The 13737-nt window shown below is 36.6% G+C and overlaps 1 protein-coding gene across 7 annotated transcripts in view; it reads right to left on the bottom strand.

Moving 5' to 3' along the window:
• The window catches only part of HEPACAM2 (HEPACAM family member 2), a 67435-nt gene extending 53926 nt beyond the window's left edge, over positions 1 to 13509 (bottom strand). For 2 of the 7 annotated variants that reach the window (XR_015724015.1, XM_045793254.2), the window contains exons 1-3: positions 13315 to 13508; positions 5995 to 6348; positions 2366 to 2650 (exon numbers count right to left, since the gene is read on the bottom strand). Coding sequence is in view for 6 of the 7 variants with exons in the window: in XM_045793254.2 (XP_045649210.1) it covers positions 2366 to 2650; positions 5995 to 6348; positions 13315 to 13393 (718 nt within the window). In the remaining variant the exon portion in view is untranslated. Of the gene's footprint in view, positions 1 to 2365; positions 2651 to 5994; positions 6349 to 13314 lie in introns of all 7 variants that reach the window. The other 5 variants (XM_087861077.1, XM_045793251.2, XM_045793250.2 and 2 more) reach the window with 4 other exon arrangements.
• Positions 13510 to 13737: the final 228 nt, after the last annotated feature.

Genomic DNA, 13737 nt, shown 5'->3' with positions numbered 1-13737 from the left:
ATTTAGCCTAGAATATGTGTGTCTAAGTTTTAGCTTATAAACCATTTTCTAGTCTTTTTTTTATTTGAACCTTCGTTTAAAAAATAATTCTTCCTCATTGTTTACCATATAAGGCCTGGTGTTCAAAGCTCTCCAGGATTTAACTCAAACATCTATCTGACCATCTAGTCTACCATGCCCCTGTCTGTATCCTTTAACTAAACTGGACCATTTACCTAAACTTTGACCTCTGCTTTGGGTTTGGGTTCCTGCTGTCCCCATTGCCTAAAATGGTTTTTCCAGACATTGTTACTTGCCCCAGTCATGCCCATTGTTCAAGATTCATCTCAAATGCTACTTTCTACAATAACCATTCTCTCTAGCCAGAAGTACTGTTTTCCTTCTCTGAATCTCCAAAACCTCATAATATTATAGTGATAATAATGGCTAATAGTTGTAGAGTACTTATTATGGGTCAGTCACTGTTCTAAGCAATTTACATGTAGTAACAGATTTAATCCTCACAGTAACTCTGTGAAATAGGTATTACTTGGTATTATAATGGTGTATATGGATGAAGAAGTTGAGGCACAGATAGGTAGGGTAGATCCAGGATTTGGACCCAGGCCTCTGGCTCCAGAGTTCTTATTCCTAGCCATTACAATCGTTTGTAGACTTCACTATGGTATTTATGACATTCTATTTCATGCATTTTATTGTGCACATTTTCTCACTTCTGCTTAACTATAGGACAGCTTCCAGTTTCAAGATTCGATGATTCGATTTTTCTTGGCTTAATTTTGCTGGTTCAAGCAAACCTCCCCGGATACCTGAATCACACTATTTCACTCCTCTCCCTGTAGTTGCTTTTCCTGCCCCAATCCTGGAGCTCAGTTTTACTGTTGAGCTTTATCTAGTTGCAAAAACCTACATTTTGTACATATAATGGTGCTTTTTTCCAAAAAGTTAATAACATACTTTCTCAAGAGAACTCCATCAATTTTCTATTGAAGAAAAGAGAATCAATAATATAAAACAGAATGCTTGCTTTGTGTCAGTCATTGGCTATTTTTCAGACACCTTATCGAGCCACAGCAATGTGGTGAGGTATTTTTAACTATCTCCATTTTATAGATGAGGCTCAGAAAGGTCGAGGAGTTTCTTAACATCTTATGGGTAATGATAGAACCCATCTCCTCTGTCTACCTCCTAAGCACCTAAACACTAGGCTTTGGGACCTTTCCTAGTATTATTATATAGATCATATTTGACAAGTAAGTAGATACAGTTAATTCTGCCTAATGGTTCATCTAGCTGAAACCTCTACCCTCATGCCACAGGGTTGAGAAGTTTTCCTTTGCCGCACCCTTGTTGTTACACTGCTATTGTGGCTATGCTCTAAGCTACATAGTGACTGATGAGAAGACTTCCCAATGTGATAGGTCATTGTTTTCAACTAGGGGAGATTTTGCACTCCCAATAACAGGGGACATACGGCAATATCCAGAGACATTTTTAGTTGTCACGATTGAAGGTGGGGAGGTCAGAGATGTCATTAAGCATCCTATAATACATAAGACAGCCCCCACAACAAAGATTTGTCTAGCCCAAAATGGGACTAGTATGGACCTTGAGAATCCCTGTGTGAAGCTGAAATTAGACTGCAAAATTAAACATATTAGAGGTGGTACTAAGGAGTAGAGAGGACTGAGAAAAATAATATGATAAAGAAAGAAGGATCTTGCTTGGGCTGGGATGAGAATATGACACAAACTGAAGAGTTTGATGAATTTAACTCTGTATATGAGATTAAATGATAATAACAGCAAAAACAACGGAAAAAAATAATAATTACCCATCCTCTGGGAACCTTAATACCTTACTGCAGAATAATTAAATTTTCTCTAAAAATGGAGCTGAGAAAATAGGCAGAGAGAACAGCTATGCCCTGGGATGTAGTACCCATGTATAATCTGGGAACATTCTTTCTCCCTGTGGTCAGCTATAGAGCACCCCCCTCTCCCAGTTTATGATCACCAATTCTTCATCCTTAGAGTAAATAAATTAGTGCCTTCTGCATTGGTTCTCTGTTCTTAAAATTGAGGTTCCTACTTTTCACTGGATATAAGGTCACACAGCAGACCAAATCAGAAAATGTATCCTAAAAGGCTCACAGCCAGTATCTCAACTTGATTTTCAAGAAATAGGGTCAAGAAACTAGCTATATTTCATGACAAAGACTGTGTATAGGAAGTAAGATTACAACTAGTACTCTATTAAAATGATGTAAAAAACAAATGATAGTTTGTGTTGATATTCTCTGGGACTACCCTTGTGTAAACTTCCCAGAAGAAAAGTCGTGAATATACACTTTTTAAAAACTTACAATATATGGTAGGCATAATGATGTCACTTTCCATCTCACTGATAGGATTTTTCACCAGGCAACTGTAATTCCCAATATCTTCTTTGGTCACTGGAGCAATATGAAGGGTATTGTTTTGCAGAGAAAAGGAGGTGGTGGAGCTGGTGTGGACAGGCCTTTCATTTTTTAGCCACTGGTAAACCAGCCGGGTGCCCCCTTCCACGAGGCATGTCAGGGTCATGTTCCCCACATACTCCACAGCTCCAGAGGAAGGCTGAGTCTGTACCACTGGTTTTGTGACAGGATCTGCAATATCAAAAGAGATAGAAATGGTTTTTGCCACCATGGAATTATAATACAAGTCTGTGTGGTCTTTCAAATATCAAATCCTGGGGAAGTGATCCTAAAATTTTACATTTTTGTAGATGTAGACAGTTCAGAAAATAAAGAAGAGAATAAAAAACAATTAATGTAAAATGATAAAAATATAAAAATATCATTTATAGCAGGGATAACCAAATTCTAGAATGTACTCTTTAAGGATCTTCTAATGAAAACCTTTACTTTATAGATAATGCAGTTAGGGTAGAGAACACTGACTTCCTTATTTCCTGTTCAGGGTGCTTTTTCCCACACCATAAAAGTATACTTTCATGGGCAAAGTGTACATGGCATTCCCCTCTCTTGATCTGTTCTAGCATCCCAAGAATAGCTGCTTGGGGTAGATGAACCTAAATTTTTATCCACCATCTGTAAAATATAAGGCTCATATATATTACACTTGTGGAATATGGAGAGAAAGTTTTAGAGAACCACATTTTCACCAGTTACTTTCCTTTTTATGTAAGTGAACTAATTATATGTTTTAATTGCTGTGCAATTGCAACATTATGTTAGCCACTTTACAAACCAAAGCCTATATTTCAACACTGATTCAATTTGAAAACAGGATAAAATGTGTTATTGTGATTACATCCCATTAGAGAGACAAAAGACAAATCCAATAGTAATACCTGTTGGAACTTCAAGCAACAGGAAAATAGTTTTATCTCATGAATCTGGTACACGGTGCTATTTGTCAAATGAACAAATCTCCAAGAATGAGTAAATATTTCCTCCCTGAGTTTTAACGGTAAAATTATTGGGTAAGGGTTGGAATTATACAAGTATCCACAAACATTTTCAGCAAACTTCATTAATCTTTGAGGTTCTTGGTTCTATTTGATAAAAGACAGTGACTTGACCAGAGTTACACAGCAGTCAGTGACAAAATGAAGAGGGCTTTATATCTGGCAATGTTTCTCTCCTGCATTTTGGAGAGATATATGTTTAATAATCTCCTTCTATGCATCATCACAGGACACAGAGAGAGTGAGATGATAGCTAAGTGAGAAATGATTAGCTCCGATATTTAGGTTTCAATTTCCTACCAAGCTTTAAATTGGGGTTGATGCATCTCTGAAGGTATATTCCTCTTGACTCATGCACTCATTTTCCTACACGGAAAAACGTGCTTTGGGGAATAAACAGACTCAATCCTTTAGCCCAGAGAATATAGGAGAAAATGAAAAATAAGAAGAAAGGAAACTGAAATAATTTGCAGGGGACTTAAGGAGTTCTGAAGTCTCCAGTTTTTCTTAAGGTGGGTACAACCAACTTGTTCATTCAATTTAATCTTTTAGAGTCCCTGGCAAGAACAAAGGATGTGAAATAGCTTTTGTTTACATTATTATGACTTAAAAAGAAAAATGAGTTGTGTACATTTATTACACAGGAAAAGCTTATGTTTCAAATATCTCTCTGTGTTGAAACAGATGTGGTATGGCATAAGTCAAATAAGTAATGTCAAAGGTCTTCTACGGGAAGAACCAATCAGAATAGGCTGTGATTATATACCTGCCTTAAACAGTGTGACTCACATATGGAAGTTTCCTAGGAAGATACTTTACATAGGCCCTAAACCCCTATTAAGACTTTTTACTTGCATTTCGCCAAACAGATCCAATTTTACTAGATATTAACATGTAATGAATGTTCCATTAAGTTTTAGGGAGAGACAGGATGCTACCCAGGAGAATTTCATGAACATTTTCCCCTTTTCTCTTTTCATAGTCGCTCTATAGGCATCTGCTTCCACATCCTATGCCTTTGCTCCCCTCAGTCTTTCTGGTCTTCACTCATTTACTCCACACACACAGTTACTGAGTGCCTACTAAAGGCAGCATCAGCTTTTAGGTGCTGAGGACAAAGCAGCAAGCAATATAAAGTCCCTGCTCCCATGGATTCATATTCTAGGTGGGGGAGAAAAAAAAATCAAATAAAAATATATAATACATCCAGGTGGAAATAAATGCTGTGAAAAGAATAAAGCAGAACTCAAGATAGATAGTAACTCTCTCTCTTTGTTTGGGGGAATCTCTCTCTCTCTGTTTGGGGGAAGGAGATTATCCTTTATAAGGTGGTCAGGAAAACCTTTACAGATAAAGTGACATTTTGGCTGAGACCTAAAGGAAATAGGGGAGGGAGCCATGCTATTCACTCGGAGAAAAGCAGTCTAGGTAGACTGACTAGCAAGTACAAAGGCCATGAGGTATAAGTGTGTTTGGCCTGTTCTAGGAAAAACTAGGAGGCCAGTGTGGTTAGAACAGAGTGAATGAGGGGTAAGGGAGGTAGGAAATGGGGTAAGAGATGTGCTGGGTATGCTGGGAGGGATCATGTGGGGCTTTGTAGGACATTGTTAGTACTCTGGCTCTTGTTCTAAGTGAGACAGAAAGCCATGGGAAGGTTTAAAGCTATAGGAGGTGGGAGTAGAAGCAGGAGCTGGGTAGTAGGCTATTAGGGATAGTCCAGGCCAGAGCTGGTGTGGGGCTGAGAGAGGAGGTAGAGGGGGTGGTAAGAAGTGACGGAACTCTGTAAAGGTAAAGCTGACAGTGATAACTTGTGGACTGGATGTGGGCTGTGAGAGAAAGAGGGGGTCAATGGTGATGGCAAAGTTTTGGCCTGAGTAACTGATGGAATGGAGTTGGTATTTACTAAAATGGAGGAAATTTTAAGTAATAACCTGTTAAATAATCAGGTTTAAGGGGAAAAATCAGAAGTTGGGATTTGGACAAAGAATATTTAAGGTATGCTACTTATATACCTCAGTAAGGAAAATAAAGGTCTGAAATTTAGCTGCCTCCATAATCCCTCAGAGGACATTTCCAGCACCTTCTATTGTTCCTTAAGTACAGTCCTTGAACAAATCTCATCCTCCCCCAAACGGTGTATCAAAATAAAAGGTATTCATCTGACAGAACAGGGCTCTTCCCAGGGTGTATTCTGACACTGAGAAAATAAAATTTCCTCCATCTTATTGTATCAGCAGCTTTACCCTTGATAGTTTCCAGGCAAACAAATAATAAGTTCTGCTTACTACTTGATTACCTTTCATTGGGCACTATGCATATACTTTACATGCATGTCTTATTTAATAGAAAGCCTCCTGATATATATAATGTAATGTGTGCCATGAAACACCGAGGCTTTGAGGGTTTATTAGTCTGCCCAAAGTTGCAGAGCCAGGACCTAAAGCCCAGGTAGTCTAATCTCCTGAGCTGTTACTAACTGCCATGCACCCCAGTGGCCTAGGTCACTTATAGTAGACTCACCATCAACGGTCACTTGTATCTTCTGACTAGCTGATAGTGTTCCATTTCCCTGAATGTTGACCTTCACGATGTAATTTCCTTCATCAGTGAACTGCAATGGATTGATGAGCAGAGATGCATTGGGCGGCATCATGGTGAACTTGTGTTGGTATTCCAAGTCAGGAACCACAGACTTGTTCACGGAGCCCAGTAAGTATTTGGGCATCGTGTGGGGTCTCTCAAACAGCCATATGATCTGGATGTCCGATGCTGGAGTGTGGAATCCATAGTGCACGGGGAGGTAGAGGGCCTGACCCCTGATGCCATGAACGGTGTGTGAGGGCACTGTCACTTTCAGTCCCGAGCAGGCACCTGCTATGAACGAAAGGAAAGTTGTAATGATCCTGAGCCACATTTCACAATCTAAGGGGCAATACAGAGAGAACCTGATCGGGTGATAATGCTTACAAAGGAGAGAGGCTTCTAGGTACTGATTATTCTAGTACCTGGAGAGGTAAATATTTGTCTCTGAAACCTTCTGCATTTTAAAAACTCCACCCAAAGACTATGTTGATTGATTGGCTTCTTTAAAGGCAAGATGAAAAGGAAAAGCAGAAGTTATTATCTATGGCTGTTAAAGATAATGGGAAAAAGAGAACTAGGAAAGATTATTAGTTCTAAAGTCCAATGAAACCTCTAAAAATTATGAAATTGTGTTTGAATCATATCATATCCCAATTAAACTTTTTAAAGAAAAGTTTGAGAAACATTGAGGGGCTACTTCCTCCTTAGAATCTCCCTCCAAAGTCTTCTGCAATGGCTTACTAGTCCATTATTGGAAGTTTTCCCCTTTAGCCAAAGGCTTGTCACACGGAACTATCCCAAGAAGAATGGCATTAAACCATTATCATTCATGATCAGTCATTCCTGCCCAGAAGCAGGAATCTGGTTGGTGTGTTTGAGGAACAGCAAGAGGGAGCAGACTAGAGGAGGGGGGGAGTGTGGTAAGACAGGTTAGCAAGGTGGCTGGGGCCAGATCAAGCAATGTCTTAGGGTCATGGCAAACTCTTTGGCAATTTTACCCTGAGTGAGATGGGGATGAAACTAGAGTTTTGTAAGCAGAGACAGGTATGATCTTTCTTCTTTTTTTAAGGTATACTCTAGCAACTGTGAGAATAGACTGAGATAGAGGCAAGAGCAGGAGCAGGGAGACCACTGAGGAGGTGACTGCAATAAAGTAGGCAAGAGATGTTTGTATGACAGACCAGTGTGGTAGTAAAAGATATTGTGAGAAAGGCTGGTGGTGCTAATAGGATTTGCTCACACATTGGGGTGAAATACAAGAAAGAAAGAAGAGTCAAGAATGATTCTAAGGTTGTTGACCTGATCAAATGAAAGAATGGATGTCATTTATTAATGGACAACTAATAAATTAACCATGGGGAAGACTGGGGAGAATAGATTTTTGTGGGGCAGATTAGGAGTCAGTTTTGGGGAATAGGATAGGCTGGTGATGGGTAGTAAGGAGAGCACGTATTGCATGGTGCACTGGGTGTCATACGCAACTAATGAATCATCAAACTTTACATCAAAAACCAGGGATGTACTGTATGGTGACTAACATAATATAATAAAAAATATTATTATAAAAAAAGATATATATACTATATACCTCTTTCGTATATTTATAATAAAATATATAAAAATGTGAAAAAAAAGGAGTCAGTTTTGGACATGTTCATTTGAGATGCCCACTTGACATCTAAGGGGCAATACTGAAAGGATACACTGGGCATGAAAGCCTGATTAATGTGGGTTTAAGACAGAATAAGAGCCTGGAAGGCCTTGGGGCATGGAGTTCTGACTAATGCATGGCCCTGGCTCACAGCCTCCTTCCTGCCTGCCTGTGTTGTTTGGACCCATGCACTCACTGCTATGTCTGCAGGTTTCTTCCTATTTTTTGGCACCTGGAGATTTCCACACCTTTACCTTGAGCCATGATATATATTTTAAATTTTTATTTAGTACTTTTATGAATTTGCAATTAAGAAGAGACTCCTCCTTAGTTCAAATTACCATGTTGCTTGAATTCTAATTAAAAGCTTCGACATCATTTTAAAAGGGAGCAGTATACTACCAACAGCCTATGAACATTTGAAATAGGGAGAGAATGGGGGGATTCGAATGTGAAGTATTTTAAACATTGAGGGGAAAAAAGAAAGAATGGTAACTGTAGACAGAGAGTATAGACAATGCTGCTGGGGAGTTCTGCTGTGAAGGGGAGCAGAAAATGTTCTTTCTTCTCTGTTTCTTTGGATGGATGCTGAACATTATGTTTGTAGCTACTGAAATGATCCACTAGAAAGAGAAATATTGATGAAGCCGAATACAGATGAGTGAAGGTGGAATAAAATCCTCGGTAAGAAAAGATAGAAATTTGGGAGATATCTTACAAAGAGAGATATCTTACAATTTCAATTTTCTCATATAAAAATGGTTATTGTCTTTAATTGCTTTTCCTTTTCATCCCTGCTAGAAAGAGGCTCTTCAAGGTTTATCTAAGTGATGTTATAAAAGGCCATCAATATTAGGAAAGGGGAGGTATAAAAGGTCTGTTTGTGTGATGATTTCTTTGGGGAAACTGAAAGATGTAGTCTGCTACTATGAGGAATCAAATTCTACCAACAGCAAATATCTCTTTTACTTCCCAGGTTGGAGGTGAGAGTAAAGATCATTTTGGTCCTCAGTTAGCTGTTGGTAGAGAGTGAGACCTGGGTCTGGCAGACAAGTTAGAAAAGAACTCAGGAGAAAGCACAAAGATGAAGATCACATGACGTTAGAGGGAGAAGGATCTCCCAGATGTTCACCTGAAACTGACTGTTCAGACTGAGTATTTAGGTGACTCTATGGGCAAAATAAATATGTGCCTCATAGTATCCTTGGACTCTGCGTGTATTTGTAATGGACTTTGTAATCTTTTTTTTTTCTGAAAATGGGCTGTACCTGCACATTCATTTTAGTGATTTGGTTCATAACAAAGGAATTACAAAGGTATGAGGATTTGCTTCTGTTTTCTTTTCCGGCAAGTGCAAGAATGTTAAATTTGTAGTTGTTCCTAGTTTGAATCATTAGAAAAAGAAGGAACTGGTGCTGGGAATTCTAAAGAGGAGATAAAGTGGACTGCAGAAAAGGAGTAGTGGTTTCTGCAAGGAAATCATAAGACAGAGAAAAAACAAGAGAAGGTAAATTGAGGACTTAAACCGACTAATGTCTGTGATATGTGAAACAGGGGCCAACAGAAGACAGTAAAGTCCTTCAAGTCACAGACTGAGAAAGACATTGGGCATTTGGATGGGGGACCAGTAAAGGAAAAGAATCCTCTTAGCATATGCTTAGCATGCAAAAAACAACACGCATTACAAGCTTTTCATTGAAATTGGGGATAGGAAGCTCCTGACAAATTCCCGGTAGGCAATAAATAAAAACTTATTTTTTAATACCCATTATTACTAACTTAAGATACATCAAACGTAATTTTCACTGTATTTATGAAGTGTGTTGTTGTCTCCTTTTATACTTCAGTGAATATGAAAGTATTTATGAGGTTTCATGGTTCACTCTTGATCTTGGACTTCCTTGTCCTATTCTCACCATTTAGTCATAAATTCATCACTTATAAATTACCTTGAAATAAGAGATTTTAGGAACGTAATCTCTAAATTTGCAGAGAGATTTCTGTATTTGACACTTTAATAAAGTTAAAAATTGACTGAAATGCAAGGTCTTAGTAAAGAACACACCCTTGGGATAAAATGGTGATTGGCCAGTTACGTGGCCTTAGAAAAGTCATTCTAATTCTCTGGACCTCAGTTTTCTCATCTGTGAAAGGAAGGTAATATTAGATGAGGTCTAAGTCTCTCCCTACTTTTTATGTTTGTTCTTGACATCCTGAGGTGCTTTTCTCAGAAGGGTAGCAGCTACCTTACTTTTGAAGGTGAAGGCCCATATTTAATTGAAAGGGCCCACAGAATTTTGAAGTATTGAGTCTCAGGTTTTAGTCCGCTTAAGTCACAATCCCTGGATGTCCTTTACTAAGGCAGTTAGTCTGTGTTTTTTACCAAGGAACCATGGGGGATATTGGGATCCACATCACTGCCTTGAGAATGCTCTGGAAAAAGCTGCATGGCTGCTGACTTAAAAGTCGGTAGTTGCCTTTGACAGTGAGCTATAGATATAGATGGCCTGAATGCAATTCTGGCCAATCTGTTCTTGTTTGGGGAAGTCCGAAGTCCTTGTTTAGGTTTTTTTTTTTTTTTTTCCCTTTTGTTTTGTTTTTTGGAAAAGGGGAAGAACTGTTTTTCATCTACTTTTTTTTCTTTGGTAGTTGTAGTTTAAAGATTAACTAAGATTTTAATAGTCAGAAAATGGTTGGGAAACACTTTATTACTATGGAGTGCTAGTATGACTAGAATAGAAATGTTGGTGGCTTTTGGATCTTGAATCAGAATATTGAATCTTAAGTATGAAAAGACTGATTGGAAAGTCTATGATTGAAGTTATGGGAAGTAAATTTTATTTAATGCAAGGTTAAATACAATACAAATATTGCAGCCCAGAAATAATGAACTACTTTAGAAGAAAATAACATTTTACATGGTACTGACAATAATTGTTTAAGTGGCGTGAACTAGTTCTTTGGGTTATTTTAGAAATTGTGTTATGTAATAATGCTTTAAATAATACATTGCTATCAATATCTCTGAATGTATTCAATGTTTATAATATCAAATCATATGAAATCATATCATTTAATTTTTTTCAAATATATGTTTTTTCAAATATACATATGATAGTGAGAGATAGCACAGCCATTAGAATAGCTTTTTCCTTAGATTGCCTATACCCTTTTATCAGATAAATTACAGATAACAAGTTATAAGAATATCAGCAAAGAATGTAATTTTCTTTATACAGTATCTTATCCCAGCTACTAAAATTTTTTCATTCTGCAGAAAAGAATCTATTGATGTGATGTAATCCTTACTTGTAGTGAACTTTGGTGAATAAACAGATGATTAGATACCTCCTCTACATCTTAAAAACACACTCTTCCGCCACTGCTGTATTTTGCACTACAGATGTGATGAATCTATGCTGTCCTAGAGTAGTGTATTAACTTTAAAAAAATTAGCTTCATTTTGAGAATTTTTCAAGCTCTCTTTTCTAGTTGTATGAGAAAACCTAAAGAACTAAAACTATTGATTTTAAAAAGTCAACCTCTGTATGAACAAATAAACCTTAAGAAAATAAATTTTAAAAACTGATGAAATTTAATTTCCTTTTGATATTTCAAATAATTGGGCTTAAATAAAAATTCAATTTTATTATTAGATTCACCAATACCTATTTTTTTAATATAAAAAGGAAAAACTCTCAGACTTTTTGCATATAAGGTAATCACATTAACTTGGAGAAATATTAATAATCTAATATACAACATTATGGCAATAATCTCCCTTTTAGAGACTCCCTTAAACTGTATAACAATAGCACTATAAAGGAATGTCCAGTGTTTAGAAACACTTGAAGTCATACTGTAAAATTTATCTGTATTCCAGAAACAAAAGACTCCCTAGACCAGTTTCACTGTATTGAATATAAACATCAGACTTCACAAAGTGACCTCTAGCTGCACTTCAAAATAGTTGGCATTTACTTCCCCTTTATCATGTATGATATTAGCAAGCATAACACAACTACTGTTGACTGAAAATAAACTCCTGCATCTTTAGAGAAAATAGAAATTATGAAGTTGTACTTTGAATAGACTTCACAAACTACATTTTGGGCTTCAAAATTTTTAAGATTTTTTTTTTCAAAAAGAAAAACAATCAGATATCCAATATTCTAAAAACAAAAAAATTTCCACATTACATATGGTCTTTACAACACACAATCAATGGAGAAAAGTGAATTTGCGTAAGAAAGATTAAGGGATAACCATCTTAAGTACTTAGGAACATGCTATCTATTTCTATGTATTAGTAATTTTAATTTTATTTTAGTCAAAGTCCTCAAATAAATTGTTTTTAAGTTCTTAAAGCCAGCTTCAAATATATTACTTACAAAATGACAGCATGCCTATTGTTATAAAATTAAAAATAAGTGGGGGCACTGACACACAGGATACTTTCAGACCCCAGAAAACCGCACAAAGATAAAAAGTCAGTTATGGTAATTGTTGATTTTTTTCTAAAATTTTCAAAAACTAAAAACCTATATAGGTTTGAATTTGACAACATAATACTGGAATAATCACCAACTATGGGAAACTCAAGCACTTTTTAGAAAAAATTACAAACTGAACATTTCAAATACATGGAATATATACAACATTATGTATAAATTTGAATAATAATCACATTTACAGTGAAAACTATAACAAAAGATACCAGTGAAAGCAAGGCTCTAAATTACTGCAAAAGGCTAAGACTTAAATTGCTTATATAGCTAATCTGTTCTTAAAATTTAAAGAATAGCCTTTTTTGAGACCCTGTCTGTTGACTATAGATAAAGCAAGAAACAAACTTGACTTTTAAAACTGATAAATAGGAAGGATGAAAAAATGAACACCTGGTGAAAAAAAAGATGACATAAAAACATTGGGAATGTTGGAGAAAGACTCTTAAACTCTAAGAACGAAGAGGAGAAAATAGTAAAGTCAAGGGGAAAAAAATGTAATTGGGTTAACCATTGGGCAAAGAGAAAGGCTAAAGGTATTTTGGAGAAGTAATACATTTTAACACATTTCTTCCTACTGTGTATACAATATTTTTTGTAACTTTGGAACTTCGCCTTTTTCCACATTTCATGATAGGTAATTTAAAATGAAGCAGAGCTGACAGTTTACTACAATATCTTTAATTAAAGCCATTTTCATAAATTGTTATGAGTTTCATTAAATTCATGGCCTATGTGAATATTTGCCAAAATAAAATGTGTTAAAGACTATTAAATCTGTATGTAAACTCTGTAAAAAAAAAAAAAAGAAATTCATCAGGTTTTTAGAAGGTCTTAACTTTCTTAATGAGTGCTATTGACAATAATTGCTGTTCTAAGAAAACCACAATCATCTGTTTATTGAACCTCATTTCTCCTAAATGTTCCTGCTTCTTTGCTGGAACAAAGTGTGTTATTGTTTAAAAGGTTCTGAGCCATTCTTCAATTATCTGAGTGAATCTACAGCTTAAAGCAAATATTTAACTCATGCCCACAATTAAAAACAAAACAAAACAAAACAAAACAAACAACAGCTGAAACATAATTCATGCAGTGCCTTACCTAAAAGAAGGAGGTATATTTTGCACTGAAAGCCCCCAGTTGTGCTGCTGAAGGACTCCATGAAAGCATCCTGTACCATGCATACAGTGCCCTGTTCCCGGTGGCAACTTGGTTCATGGACCAGCAGCTGCTGGTTTATTTGCTAGGGAAATTAGCAGTGAGGTAACAGACCCTATCCTGTCTCTTGCTTCTGTGATTTGAATACAGAATGAATGTGTATACAAAGGACACAGGGAGTGGGAACACCTGTTATATACTCTGCAAGAATACAGGCTTATGACTTTAGAATAGCTCCTTAGCAATTATCAGACTATGGGTAATTGTCAGTGTATCTCATGAATCATTCTTGGTTATTAAGAATCACATGAAGGAAAACATCCTTTTGGGTGACTTTACTGAAAAATAGTATGCTTTCATAATGAG

This window comes from Ursus americanus, chromosome 3 (genome assembly GCF_024610735.1).
Source record: "Ursus americanus isolate L20-20 chromosome 3, mUrsAme1.1.p, whole genome shotgun sequence".
In the NCBI taxonomy this organism is placed as follows: Eukaryota; Metazoa; Chordata; class Mammalia; order Carnivora; family Ursidae; genus Ursus; species Ursus americanus.
Note: the sequence above shows the minus strand (reverse complement) of the source record. Positions and strands in the feature narration are given on the sequence as shown.